The sequence below is a fragment of the Theileria orientalis genome, chromosome 4 (assembly GCF_000740895.1).
Source record: "Theileria orientalis strain Shintoku DNA, chromosome 4, complete genome".
NCBI lineage: Eukaryota > Apicomplexa > Aconoidasida > Piroplasmida > Theileriidae > Theileria > Theileria orientalis.
The window spans coordinates 1,967,413-1,980,199 of record NC_025263.1 but is presented as its reverse complement, the minus strand read 5'-3'; the positions used below and the strand labels follow the sequence as shown (position 1 = coordinate 1,980,199).

General features: G+C 33.0%; 7 protein-coding genes across 7 annotated transcripts; 3 read left to right on the top strand and 4 right to left on the bottom strand.

The window, feature by feature from the left end:
* Positions 1 to 21: 21 nt before the first annotated feature.
* TOT_040000876 (conserved hypothetical protein) lies at positions 22 to 4,191 on the bottom strand (the record flags this gene model as incomplete). Its single annotated transcript, XM_009694514.1, has 1 exon — positions 22 to 4,191. One exon carries the CDS (start codon positions 4,189 to 4,191, stop codon positions 22 to 24), a length of 4,170 nt encoding a protein of 1,389 aa, XP_009692809.1.
* Positions 4,192 to 5,754: 1,563 nt separating this feature from the next.
* TOT_040000875 (hypothetical protein) lies at positions 5,755 to 5,986 on the top strand (the record flags this gene model as incomplete). Its single annotated transcript, XM_009694513.1, has 2 exons — positions 5,755 to 5,838; positions 5,918 to 5,986. The coding sequence occupies 2 exons, from the start codon at positions 5,755 to 5,757 to the stop codon at positions 5,984 to 5,986; spliced, it is 153 nt and encodes a 50-aa protein (XP_009692808.1).
* Positions 5,987 to 6,316: 330 nt separating this feature from the next.
* Positions 6,317 to 7,743, bottom strand: TOT_040000991 (cell cycle regulator protein; the record flags this gene model as incomplete). The annotated part of the gene is made up of 6 exons (XM_009694512.1): positions 6,317 to 6,416; positions 6,503 to 6,570; positions 6,782 to 6,909; positions 6,967 to 7,064; positions 7,239 to 7,318; positions 7,663 to 7,743. The coding sequence occupies 6 exons, from the start codon at positions 7,741 to 7,743 to the stop codon at positions 6,317 to 6,319; spliced, it is 555 nt and encodes a 184-aa protein (XP_009692807.1).
* A 279-nt stretch (positions 7,744 to 8,022) lies between these two features.
* Positions 8,023 to 9,514, bottom strand: TOT_040000990 (conserved hypothetical protein; the record flags this gene model as incomplete). The annotated part of the gene is made up of 9 exons (XM_009694511.1): positions 8,023 to 8,112; positions 8,176 to 8,241; positions 8,318 to 8,451; positions 8,589 to 8,758; positions 8,878 to 8,939; positions 9,005 to 9,046; positions 9,133 to 9,203; positions 9,240 to 9,333; positions 9,428 to 9,514. 9 exons carry the CDS (start codon positions 9,512 to 9,514, stop codon positions 8,023 to 8,025), a joined length of 816 nt encoding a protein of 271 aa, XP_009692806.1.
* A 558-nt stretch (positions 9,515 to 10,072) lies between these two features.
* Positions 10,073 to 11,247, bottom strand: TOT_040000989 (conserved hypothetical protein; the record flags this gene model as incomplete). The annotated part of the gene is made up of 4 exons (XM_009694510.1): positions 10,073 to 10,177; positions 10,242 to 10,544; positions 10,714 to 10,832; positions 10,932 to 11,247. 4 exons carry the CDS (start codon positions 11,245 to 11,247, stop codon positions 10,073 to 10,075), a joined length of 843 nt encoding a protein of 280 aa, XP_009692805.1.
* A 436-nt stretch (positions 11,248 to 11,683) lies between these two features.
* On the top strand, positions 11,684 to 12,252 carry TOT_040000871 (conserved hypothetical protein; the record flags this gene model as incomplete). The annotated part of the gene is made up of 4 exons (XM_009694509.1): positions 11,684 to 11,767; positions 11,848 to 11,981; positions 12,012 to 12,066; positions 12,121 to 12,252. The coding sequence occupies 4 exons, from the start codon at positions 11,684 to 11,686 to the stop codon at positions 12,250 to 12,252; spliced, it is 405 nt and encodes a 134-aa protein (XP_009692804.1).
* A 301-nt stretch (positions 12,253 to 12,553) lies between these two features.
* Positions 12,554 to 12,703, top strand: TOT_040000870 (hypothetical protein; the record flags this gene model as incomplete). Its single annotated transcript, XM_009694508.1, has 1 exon — positions 12,554 to 12,703. One exon carries the CDS (start codon positions 12,554 to 12,556, stop codon positions 12,701 to 12,703), a length of 150 nt encoding a protein of 49 aa, XP_009692803.1.
* Between the last annotated feature and the right edge of the window lie 84 nt (positions 12,704 to 12,787).

The window sequence follows — 12,787 nt, the reverse complement described above, 5'->3', positions numbered from 1 at the left end:
GCATTTTAATATTTAGCTTGTTTACTTATTCTTAAAAACCAGAATTAGTTTGTAGAGAGAGTAGGCGCTGCCAGCCACAGTCACACCAGATCCAGGGCCATAGACGATCTCGGGATGCTCTTTAATGTAATCAACGACAGCACGCCATGTTAAAACGGGATGAGAGGGATCACTGCTGCCGGTTCCAGGAGGTTGAAGAGGGTCAAGATCTTTGGCCTTTGGATCTGGGTTTTCTATAGATTCATCGAAAGCAAGTTCCTCGCACTGATCATCATTTGGTACTGGATGAGAGGGGTTTCTACAATCAGTGCTATCATAATCAGGATTGTGAATTTTTTGTTCCAGTTTGTTTCTACTTATTTCTTTGAGCAGTTCAATTATAGGTGTCAAGTGCTCAACATTGTTCCATTGGTAGTTTTCTACTTTGGTTAGTTTATCGATAAGGCTTAGACCGTTCGGAACATCCTGGAACTTGTATTCAAAAGGTTTTGGTCTCTGTTCAAACCTGTAGTAGTAGCAACATGTAAGGCAGTTATCATTGCTGAAATGTTCATTTATTAGTATCAGCTCTGGGTTTCGAATATAGCCCATTTTGAAAATCACTGCCACTTGAACGATGTTTTTATTTTTAAGATGTGATGAAATCTCGCCAAATGAGCACTTGGGAATGGGCTTAATTTTGGATATTTTAAACTTGTTAAAAGTGTCGTGTACACGGATTAGGTGTTTCGAATTGGAAAATAAGCTAACATTAATGCGTTTCGTACTGAGTTCACCTTTTTTAAAAAACGAGTATTTTGCACAAAGTGATAATCCGTAGTTATTAATCTTTGATAAATCAATTTCATTTAGCATTGAGTTTACAGTATCCAACGTGGCCTTAAAGGAACTATCGGATATCTGAACATCAGCCTCTTGCCATTGATGAAAATAAGTTTCTTTACTTATGGGAACAAAAAACCGATCTTTCAATTTAAACATAAGAGGTACTCTGTCAACGATAGAGGAACCAGGTCCCTCAGGTTCATAAAAGTAAACAGTAATAGTATTTTTATCTCTACAATCAGTTTGTGTGTATTTTAAAGGGGGAATTAATCTTTTTTGGTGATCGATTAGTGTTAATTTGCTTTCAAACAAACTTAGTCTAAGTTCAAAATTCAACTGAGACTGGCCAAGACTCCACTCATATTTAATACTAGCTTCGTTTTCTTCATAGTACTTATGTAGCTGGTGACTTAAACAACGATAATTTGGGACGGTGAAATTATGATTAGTACCAAGTCGATCAATATTTATCACGCCAGTATGTGTGTCATCTGGAGTTGTAAAGGTGTTATTATAATGACTTTGATTTTCTAATATAACATTTAGTGGAATTAGATATTTTGAGTGTAAGACAATCAATTTCTTCTTGATATTTAGAAAAGTATTATGTGTATTTGTGTTACTTGACCAAATATTTTCTTCTGTACCGGTTATCGAATACCATTTACGTTCAAAATTAAATGAACCTACTGATCCCAGAGAAATTAATAACGGTTTCGTGTATTTAATATCTGTATTGAGATAATACACAGAAACTTCATTGAAAGAGTTACGCTTTTCAATACTTTGTATTTGGGCGCCATTATACAATATTTTGCCCACACCAAATTTATTTACAGTTGTATGTGTGACTTTTCTGAAAAAGTTATTTTTACAAGCTTTAACATTGATCCTTGCAGGTGAAAAGTCTCCAGATTTTTCACCGGAAATACCATAACTACTTCCATTTGTTATTTTCATTATATTGACCTCATTGAGCTCGGCGTTAATACTGTCTAGTTGTGTTAAAAGTTGCTTGCTAGGATCCTCAATATTTGGCATTTTGACCCATTTGGCAAGATATTCGTTCTTACTTTTAGGTTTGTAGTACTGATTATTGTAACTCACCAATAAAGGAACACTATCACAATGATAGAAGTAGACGCAAACTTTATTTTTCCCTTGTTTATAATATATTGGAGACTTGGAAAAGTTATCATCTAAAGATGTCAATATCTTTCTTGATGAAATATAAAACTTTAACCCACCTATGTGAAACTTATCAATACTAAGTTGCATTAGGGGTATAGAATGCTCAAAACAAGTATAATCTGAATTACTTAATAAGTTATGTTTTTCAGTAACAGATATTTTAGAATCGATTCCACTTGAACTTGGAGAACCTGAATTTAGGTTGTCAACAAGTTTAAAATCGTATCCGATAATACCTTGTTTCTCTATTTCTATTATCACAGACTTGCTAAAATTGTAATAAATATCATTAATTTTATTGGTCAATACTTGATCTTCTTGAAAAGGTTTTATTTCATCAATTTTTTTCCATTTTGATCTTTCAGTAATATCAACACGCTCGTAAAAAATTGACGAAGTCTCATTATCTGAATCCAAACTTCCTATGCAAAGTAATAAAGGCAATTCGTAATTCAGATCTGAAATATGATAGTAACATACAAGATTGTTAAAGATGGTTTTTATTTGCCTAGATATAATATCAGATAGTGATTTGCCTTTTTCATTTTCCTCTAAGATCAAACCTTTTTTCTTTATTTCCCCTAAATCACCCTTGTTTTTAGTTGAATGAGTTATTTTTCCATATCTTACACGCTGTTCGTTTTTTATTGCAATAATTCTGATGGTTTCAAACCCTGAAAGAATTTGTTTTTTATTTAAATTTAACCCGTAACTAGTACTATAATCCAAAATTATTTCATTCAATTCCCTATTGATTTTTTTAAGCTCTATAAGTACCTTATTATCAGAGAGAAATTGATTGATTTTTTTAGGTTTAGAGTCTTTTAATTCCGCTTCCTCAATCCATTTGTCGAAATATTCAATTTTAGATTTGGGTTTGTACCAATGTTCACCCTGGTACAGTAGCAACGGTACATTGTCATTATCATAAAAATATACGTAAACGTAATGCTCATGCCCATGTGTATCCAAATTAGGGTTATAATAAATGATTTTTTGGTCAGTTCCTTTGTTATTATATAATTTTATTTCAAAGTCATTAACGACACTATTTTCATTTTTGGCAAAATAACAGTTAACAAATAATCTCAGCCCAGAAACGTCGTACACATCATTTTCGTCTCTACTAGTAATCTCTGATAAATCGTGATAAAAACAAGTGTATTTAGAAGCAGATAATCTTGTATCTTCTCTTATAGTTATGTTATGTTCCACCTCTTTAAATATTTGACTGTTTATATCACTTGAATTGTTAATTATTTTGGCACTGTAGCCTGTATTAGGTGTGTTTTTATTAATATAAATTTTTATTGATTCATTGATAAGATAAAATATTTGCTCTAATACTAGCTTTTTTTGATTTAAAACATTTATTAATTCAAGTTCATTTTCAATTAATTTCCATTTGTTCTCAATTTTGCTTAATCTCTTGAAATAAAAACTCTTGCATGAACCAGTTCCACAAGGATAATCAAGAAATTCAACCAATAATGCTATATTATTATCAGAGTAATACACATTTATAAAATCAAATGATTTGTTTTTAACTGAAATTAGCAATGAATTTTCAATATAATTTTTTTCTTTGTAATTTAATAATTTATCTGTTGACAATGTGTATGGTCCGTAAAATTCTTCTCTGTCAACAGAATAGTTATATTCAACAAACGGGGCAAATAATTTAGAGTCTGACTTAGTATAATAATTTTTTGATATCTCATTAATTTTAAATTCCAGTTTGTTTCTTATATTGTTTTCTGTTATAAGTTCAGTTTCTAAGTTTTTTATTTGAAAATTGATGTTTTCTGGAAACTTATTTAATTTTTCTATGGATCTCAAATATCTGAAAGTATAATATTTTATTTCTTCTCCTTTAGGTTTTAAACCTACGATAAGTGGATTATTTGGGTGATTTTCTGAGAAAAAAACTTCAATGTTATCAATTATATCATTAAAAAAATATGGATAATATGTAAATGAGATGCTGTTTCCTTTTTTTTCTTTAATGTACACATAAAAGCTTGAAGCACTCCAAAACACAGGGAAATTTTCGTAATAAGTGATTTCATATATAACTTTTAAGAAATTAGTATTATAAGCTGACTTGGAAATGGAAATTCGGTAAGAATTTGTGCTGTAATTCTCATTTTTTTCATAAAGATTTATGTCTACCATATTTAACACATCGGCTAAATCAACAGGTTGTCAAAGGAATATCAAATTGATACAATAGCATAATAAACAAAGCCATCATACAGTATTAAAAATAATTAAGAGAAACGGTACACTAGTTATATCAAGATATTAAAAGAAAGGTTTGTGTACAAGCTCAAAATACAAAATAATTGCAACTGGAATGACAATCTTAAAAATCGCTCAATAAATTGAAAGAACAATTGCTTTTTTAAATAAAATAATGATTATATTCTTCATTATCTAAACGATTTTAATTAATTTAAGTATATATATGTATGTGTATTATGGTTAAATTTGCACAAAAACATATTCAAATGGTCACATTCAAACCTGCATTTAAGCCACCATCTAATTAAACAGGGAAATAAGTCTAGAATGAATTAAAAGTACAACAAGGTAGCTTTAGTCAATTATTATTTGTCTGTAATTTATCGACTGTTTAAAACAAAGGCATTTTCATTTATAAGAGTCGGATCATCAAACCATTGGGTTTTGGAATTGAAAGGATCACATGGATAAAAAATGTTTTGTGGGTGTGAAAGGACGTTTGCAGGTTCTTACGCTCTGTTTAATAACTGGAAATTTGCCTTACAAATGTGAATATCTTCCCCATGAGTGACGATTTGGTGTTCAGTCATCGATAGTATTAGGTGCCTCAAAAATGCCTTAAAAGGCCTTAAATGACACTAAAAGATACGAAAAATGATTTTAATATTATTTGAAAAATTTGTTTCTAGAGAAACGTTTTAATCGAGGAAAGATTAAATATTTATAATTAGAAATGTGTATCGAAATGCTTTTACAGACACTTAATTCAATGCTTAAATGGTAGCTTGGATTTAAGGGAAATTTGGTGCCTATGATATTTGACTAAAAAATCTGAACTTTGCCTGTCTTCGAAATATAATTATTTTATGTTCATTTAGGGTCGAAGGCGTTTCAGTTGATTTAAAATCAATCATTTATGAGCAAGTACGTTGTATTTGTGATGAATATATCGATCCATCTGAATGAGCAGAACTTGGTTAATAGAGATGACCGTTAGATACTCATGGTAATCTGATAGAGAAATAGTGTGGTAGTGTTATGTGGCAAAATAATAACCAACCCTACTTTACGTTTTATTGAGTGGTGCAAATTTGTTTAGTGGTGCTGTTTAAGTAATTAACGCTCTTAAACCTGTGTAACAACATCTATGTTTTGAATTTTAAATGGATCATATATTAATGACCTTCCATTTAAAAATTTACAAACATTTATTCTTTTTACACAAATGTGATTTTATGATTTTTTTTTGTACACACTACGTAACTATTTTTTATTCATTATATGGGCCCTCGCTATATCGTAATTTCTACTTTCCGTTTAAACTGTGTGTAAAATTAATTTAAATATAAAATAAAAATCTATAGGGTAAATGTACTGAATGTTTTAGCACTATTTATAGTACTAGTAATGGTTTATAATATTTATATACTTATATTTTAATTTTATGGGTAATATTTTTGGTTTATTTGCTCATATGAATTTTGTTTAGTATTTATGGCCCTATTTTATTGTCCATCAAAGTTACAAAAAACAACACTCCTTGTGATTCTTTCCAATATGGTGTATTATTTATGTAATGTAAACTATATTCAATTTTTTTAAAATATATTTACCTTTTAGTTTATTTTTTCTATTACAATCAGACTAATTATTTCAGAAACATTTGGAAATTATACTTAATATTTCAAACGAACACTTAAATAATCTTCCAAAGTGTTCATCCTAACACTAATTTTCTTTGATAATAATACTATCAGTCTTCTATGTACCCAATAATACACTTCTGTTGGTCTATTTGTTTTGATATTATTAAGTAAACGACCCTAACTATCAATATATTTATGATTGAGTCAAGTTTCTTCTCGATTTTCAGCCTTATTAGGGTGCACAATTGCACATATGTCTAAAACTAGGACGAACACGTTAACTATGTATATATTAGCTTAGTTAGTGCAAGATGTTATTAATGTGTATCATTTTTAGTTACTTGCAGTCTTAAATAAAGTCCGTTAAACCTTGTTTAAAGAAAATTTGACCACATTTGAGGGTCGAATCGTCAACTCGACTTGTAACCGTACTTGTCGGCGTTAAACTGCCAGTATCCATCGTTCAAATAGTGCAAAGTGAGTATACCGACGTCCTTGTTTTTCTCAATTCTACGTTTCGTGTTAACTGGTACATCATGGCCAGAATTAGTAATCAATACCGGCGATCATAGTTAACTAGCTACGATGATACTTACATTTCCTGAGTTGACATGGCCATTAAACCAACGGCGCAAGCGTGATGCCTACCATGAGCCGTGACTTGCTAAAGCAATTTTACGTATTATTTCTTAGAGTTCCTATCTACCACTGCTAACAACTTCAACAGCACTAGTGGCCGCTACCAGTATACAACTTGGTGGCGTTAATGTGCAGAAGCAAGTGCACAACTACCTACTACTAAGCATAATAGTACCTAATACCTAGTATATCTAGCATTGGTAGTGTATAAATCTGTTTCTATGACTAACAACAACTGTGTCCTGTTCAACGTCTTCCATCTGGCCGCCCTCTGAGGTTAAACCTGGGCACATAATGTTTGATCCTCTGAGGATGAACTTAATTGCGCCGCTGTCTATCTGCATTTTAGGAAGCATAGTTGGGTCTGGGAACCAATTAATAGGTGCGTTTATCAACCTTTGAAATAGTTAAGATGACTTACACTTGTGAAGCAGCCGCAACGCAGGAAACCAGGGTCCCTCTCTATTTTGGATGAATATTATCTCTCCGTTGACCATCAGCAGGCTAACATGGTCTTGGCTACGTTAATTACATTAAATGCTCATTAATTAAAGCACGCTTATTTAAATTTGCTGTGGCAAATGACATATGTGTTAACCGTGAACAGCTTAACTAGTTAAAACCTGGTGAAAATAAACTAACTAGGTCGAGTTTAGTTATAATCGTTTATATAGCGATCTATGAATATAATACCACTTGGCCAGATATACGGGCGTCTTCTTCGGAAAGATAACATCAATGGTATCCCTCAACACGGGGTACTGGTTCACTATCTACACATCCATTAGCAATTGCAGAATTTGAGTCAGAAAAGATACATAGATTAAATCTACTGATCTAAATGCGGTGCTCTGCAGCCAGTTATGGCTGTAAACAGCGGCTATTGAAGATTCCATATAGGGCAGCAGATCAAGCTCTGGAAACAATAGCCACTGCCTAGAAAGGACGGCCATATCAATACGCCATGGGCTTATCATACTGAGTGTTTATCTTTGGCATCAAGTAGAATACGCCCATGGGTATCAATAGTAGGCCGGATGTTTACAACCAGCGAAAGCAGAGAGAATCACCGTTAACTATATACTTAGGATAAGGGGTGGAAATAAATAGGCATTACATTCATTTTAATGGTGCGTTGAATTGATGATTTAATTAAATTTTGCGATATTATGTCGTCGCAGGTGAACTTCTTCACCATCTCGACACTCGAACCGAATATCCCAAAAACTAACTGATCTGAGGCCCTTTAAATACTCTAACAGCAATACTCGCAATAAACACAAAGTGAACTGCTCAGATTACTACTCAGTGTGTGGCATTTCCTAAAAAACATACACACCACATTATTTCTTGTTTTAGGCAATTTTGTCAAACTATTTTTAATTGTCGGCCTATTATTGGAGATTCTTATCATTTAGTGAATACTCGTTTATTAGTAACTAATAATTTGTCGAGGGTACTCCTGCTAACGCTAGCACTAGCCTACACTAACCTGTATGAGTTTGACGTACTGGTTGATCGGCATCCTTTTAAACATTTTCTCGGAAATGCTACTCGACACCTTTACCTGATGATCAATGTTATCTGTTTCTAGGTAAATCGGCCATAGCTATGGGTAGATAGTTTATACGAGTGTGTCGTTGTAGGCTTCCAACTTATCTAGCAGCTCCTCGTACTTCCCAATAGTCCTGTTAACCTACACAGCGTTATAGCTTCTATCTATAACTAAATTTCCTCGTTACTGATAACTAGTGTTAGTGGGCAGTAGATACAATTTGCTGTAACTGATTCGTCCTCGTGTACTTCAAGTTGTTTATTTTATTCTTCATTTTATCCATGGACTTCACGTATTCGCCGTCGCACGGCACTTTGCTCAACAGTTCAAGCATGTTAGCACTCGTACTGACTGTGGCAATCGCCTTCTGGTCTGTGCTTTGAACCCCTACTAAACCATTATCAACTATCAACTGGAATAACTGGTCAACATCAAATACGCTGTATATGGCAAGTTACCTTTATCGGTAGCATCGGTGTTACCATCACTGGTGACATCTTCGGCCTTATCAAGGCTGCCTCTATCCTTGGTGGTAATTGTGGTCGCCTCGACCAGCTTATTGATCTCCTCGATTGTATTTGATATTTCAGTCTCCTCGGTCTTATCAATCTTGTAGGTGTTCATCAGATAGTTCGCGTCGTTCCATTCGCCAAGCAACCTATGCTCAATTAGTACCGTATCTGACAGGGACTGCCAAAAATAAAAAAGATTTTTGAAATAAAAATTCCAAGTACATTATAACAGTGGCAGTAGCCGGCATTTAGCTAGTGACGGTACCTTTGCATTGATCTACAGTGCTCCTGCCACAGTGACTGGTATATTTGCAGGTACTCTTTAACCTATTGTCGTGTTAACACTAGTGGGTAGCCAATCTTCTAGACTTAACGTAGTAGTAAATTATTACCTTCTGTATGTTGTTTGAAAGTCCAAACCTGCTCCTGTCTATCTGTTCAAGCATTAATCTCTTCAATCCACAATTGAGCTAATAACTAGTAACTGTATAACGTCGACTAATAAATCTTCAATATGTACCGATTTAAGCAGGAGCCTGTCGTAGTGTTTCCATCGAAAAGCGCATATGAACTTCAAGTTCATGGCATTCACTGCAGTAACATTGGTCTTAAAAGGGCAATTCGTACCTAATTTGATGAACATTGTCCTTCTCTTTGCAAACTTCGGGTCCTTGCACTTCTCAATGCTGTCCAGAATGTGCTCGGTGTACCTCGAGAATACCTGCGAGTGTGTTACTTCATATCTAGTGGACACATTTGCCAAATAGTTTTGGCAGACGTCCAAAATAACAAAAAATGCATTCTCAAACTCTTACTTCGACTATTAGTGCAAATTGGCTCTGGTTAGAGACCACGTCGACGCTCAAAAGTGAAACTGGGAGAGGGACTCCGAACTCTTTCAATATTGTAGAATCTCGGTCGATTTTTATGTTTTTTATTATTTCTGTATTTTAATTAAGTTTTGATCAATGTTGACTGTGAATAGGTAGGTTAACTAATACTAAAAGTAGGGAGAGTGTGTGACTGCTCCTGAGGGCAATATATCCCTAAATTAAGCAAAAAAACATCTAATTGCCAACTATTTAGTAATTATTGTTAAATGTTTTAGTGATTCGTAGCTACTTATGTCATGTTAACCAATATACCGAAGGATTGGTGGTTAAGTCTACCCTCCACTCCTGAGTGGGCTGGGTTACCGTCCGAAAAGGGTTCAAGTGTTCGTTGTTTCTATGGAAATTATTAAAAACCAAAAAATACCTTTCTTCCCCTGCCGCTAGTCATTTTATGTTTTAAAGTTAAGTATCTTTAAAAGGGTGACTATAAATAAATTCAGTATGTATTACATCAAATTATTGGTTCCATTAATATTTAGTGGCCAAATGTGTGCCTAATTTGCATACAAGCAAGTAATACTATAAAATTAGTGCAAAAATATTGAAATCGGTGGTAGAGAAAAAATATTATAGTGTGATCCAGGGGGTAGTGTGTTTACTCATTTTATTAATATAACTTATGTTATGACTACTAGGTACAAACAATAATTTTCCTCTATCATTTTCATGTGTCTAAATGCATTAATTGTTAATTTGGTAAGAATTAATGGATCCATGATAACTAACTACTACTAACCATCAACAGATCCATGAGTGAAACAATTTTAACACTATTTAGTGCCTTTTCTCTTTCTAGTTTCCCTTGTATTTTTCCTATTTCCCTAATCAGGTCTTTGTAATTGAAGAAATACACCCTGGTTAATCCATTTTCACATTTATTTGAGTTATTTGTATCTGTTCCAGGTCCTTTAACTTTATTTGTACTTTTTTTGTTTACATCAGTATTGAAGTGAGAACTGGGAGGGGTGTAGTCACAGAAGTATAACGGAATGGGCTCCTGGTTTCCCTTCTTTTTAAGTTTATATGATATTTTACGATTCTAAATATGTTTTATATTTTTTATTTATAAGTATTTTAACTATTTTACTCATTACGCCATATTAATACCAATAGTCAATTTATCTATATCTGAACTTAAATGAGAATGTTACACATTCACTTAGCGCAGTCAGATACTTATAATAGCAGAACATTAAGATTAATAGTACCTGGTGAGGTGAGGGCTTTAACAAGGGGCTAGAAAACCCCTTGATTCTATTCAGCTTGGGATCAACTAACTGGAACCATTCCTTCAGTGATATCGTTTGTATGTTGAAGATTTTACTGTCTAAACACATTAATTAGAATTTTCAATTAGAGACTTCAGTTATTATTAACGCCATTTGTATAAAATATATAATATTACATAAAAATGTATACTGTATACTTAAAAACCCATGAAGGTGAAATTCAGCCAAAACGTCCGTTGCATTTCGAAAGTCCATAAAATAAGAGCAAACTCTATCATCCTGCTTTATAATATTCATATTGTTTACAGATAGCATAAACACTGGGACATTATCCCATGTTCTGGCTGTATTTTCGACCAAATCAGTGGTATTGACAGTATCGGAAGGTTTATAGGCACTAGTGAGTACCTTGTGCCAGTTGACCAGGGAATAAGACCCAACTGTTTTACGGCCTATAGAAATAGAAAAAACACAATTAATATACACACATAAGACTATACATATAATACACATTAAAAGGAAGTGATATTAAAAGTGGAATCCAATTGTGTGGCTAAAGATTCCATCATTACACATTACTAACATTCAATTATATATTATTTATTGCTTTCAATAATATAACTAATTAATGGTAATATATGTCATGGATATTTAAGTTATGTGCTTTACTCCCTTTAGCAGTTTGTGTATCTCTCCAGCCGGTAATCATTTAGCTATTATTTCTTATAAATACCATCTATAATCAATGAACGCATATGAACCTAAATTGTAAATTGTATAGAAGGTCCATTTTGGGAGTGTACTTTTTTGGAGAAAGTCCAGAGTCCCTTACCTATTGGCCTTCCATGACGATTCTCTTTTTTCAAAGGTATTTTGTATAAATTTTTACATATTGTTAAATAATATTATAATTTAATTAATCTAACCTGATAATAAAAATTAATAGACCATGGAACCCGTTGTGAGGGAGGTTTCTAAGGAAACTGGGCTACACATCGAGGTGTTCAACGTAAACAACAAAAAGGGTTCAAAGGTATAAAATTCTAATACTTGGTTTATCTAGTGCATTGGTTACTGCTAAAACTACTATTGACTAACTCTGTTAATACTTAGGTCTACAGTAAAATATCACTCCTGTGTAATACAAACAGCGTCCCACTGTACTATAATCTCAAGAGTGGATACTCAATCGTAGGAGTGACCACTCATGAAAATCTAAGGAACTGGGCTCTGGGTCAAAATCCAAGGTAAAAAGACCAAATATAAAGGGGATTTAGTAAAATGGCCAACGTACGCATGGAAGAGTTGGAGGACGCAGCTTATAGAGTTACGGTATGTCAATTGATCAATTTGAGCCGTTGTTTGTAAATGTGTACTGTTAACTAGCTAGATCTGTGTTTATTGTATACTTTTGAGAACGTTAAAAGAGTAATAATTAGGGGTATTGGGGTAGAATACAGAGAATCATCAGACAGGTATGCTTTTGGTCTTTGGAAGCTATCTATCATTAGATTTTAGTGTTTAATACTATTTTATGGAATAATATGTGGCTATATGTTATTTATTATCAGTAATTAATAATACTAACGAGAACAGCCGCAGTGTGTATAATTTATTAATAAAGTATAGAAAACCACTATACCAGTGATTAGTGGGTCTATAATAGTAATTTAGATTAGAATAAAAGGAGAGGAAAAAATGATCAAGAGATACGGAGTATCGGATCAACAGTAGAACTACTGTAAATGTGAGAAGGAGGATTCCACAATAAATGGCCAATAGGTAGAAGTAATTTAGTGAGTATATGATACACATTACAATGAAAGCCTATGGGTATGCGTTTAATATAAGTATTGGCATTTATATGGAAATGGTTTCTAGTAAAGTTTGGGGCGGGTGGATCAGAGGGCAACCAACGAATAGAAGTAAAGATCTAGATCAAATGTTTAAAAAATATAATATCGCATAAATGTACCATAATAATACTATCAGTTACACTGATAGAGATAACTGTAAAGAGGATTTTAAATATGAATTTGAAGTATAAAAGGCG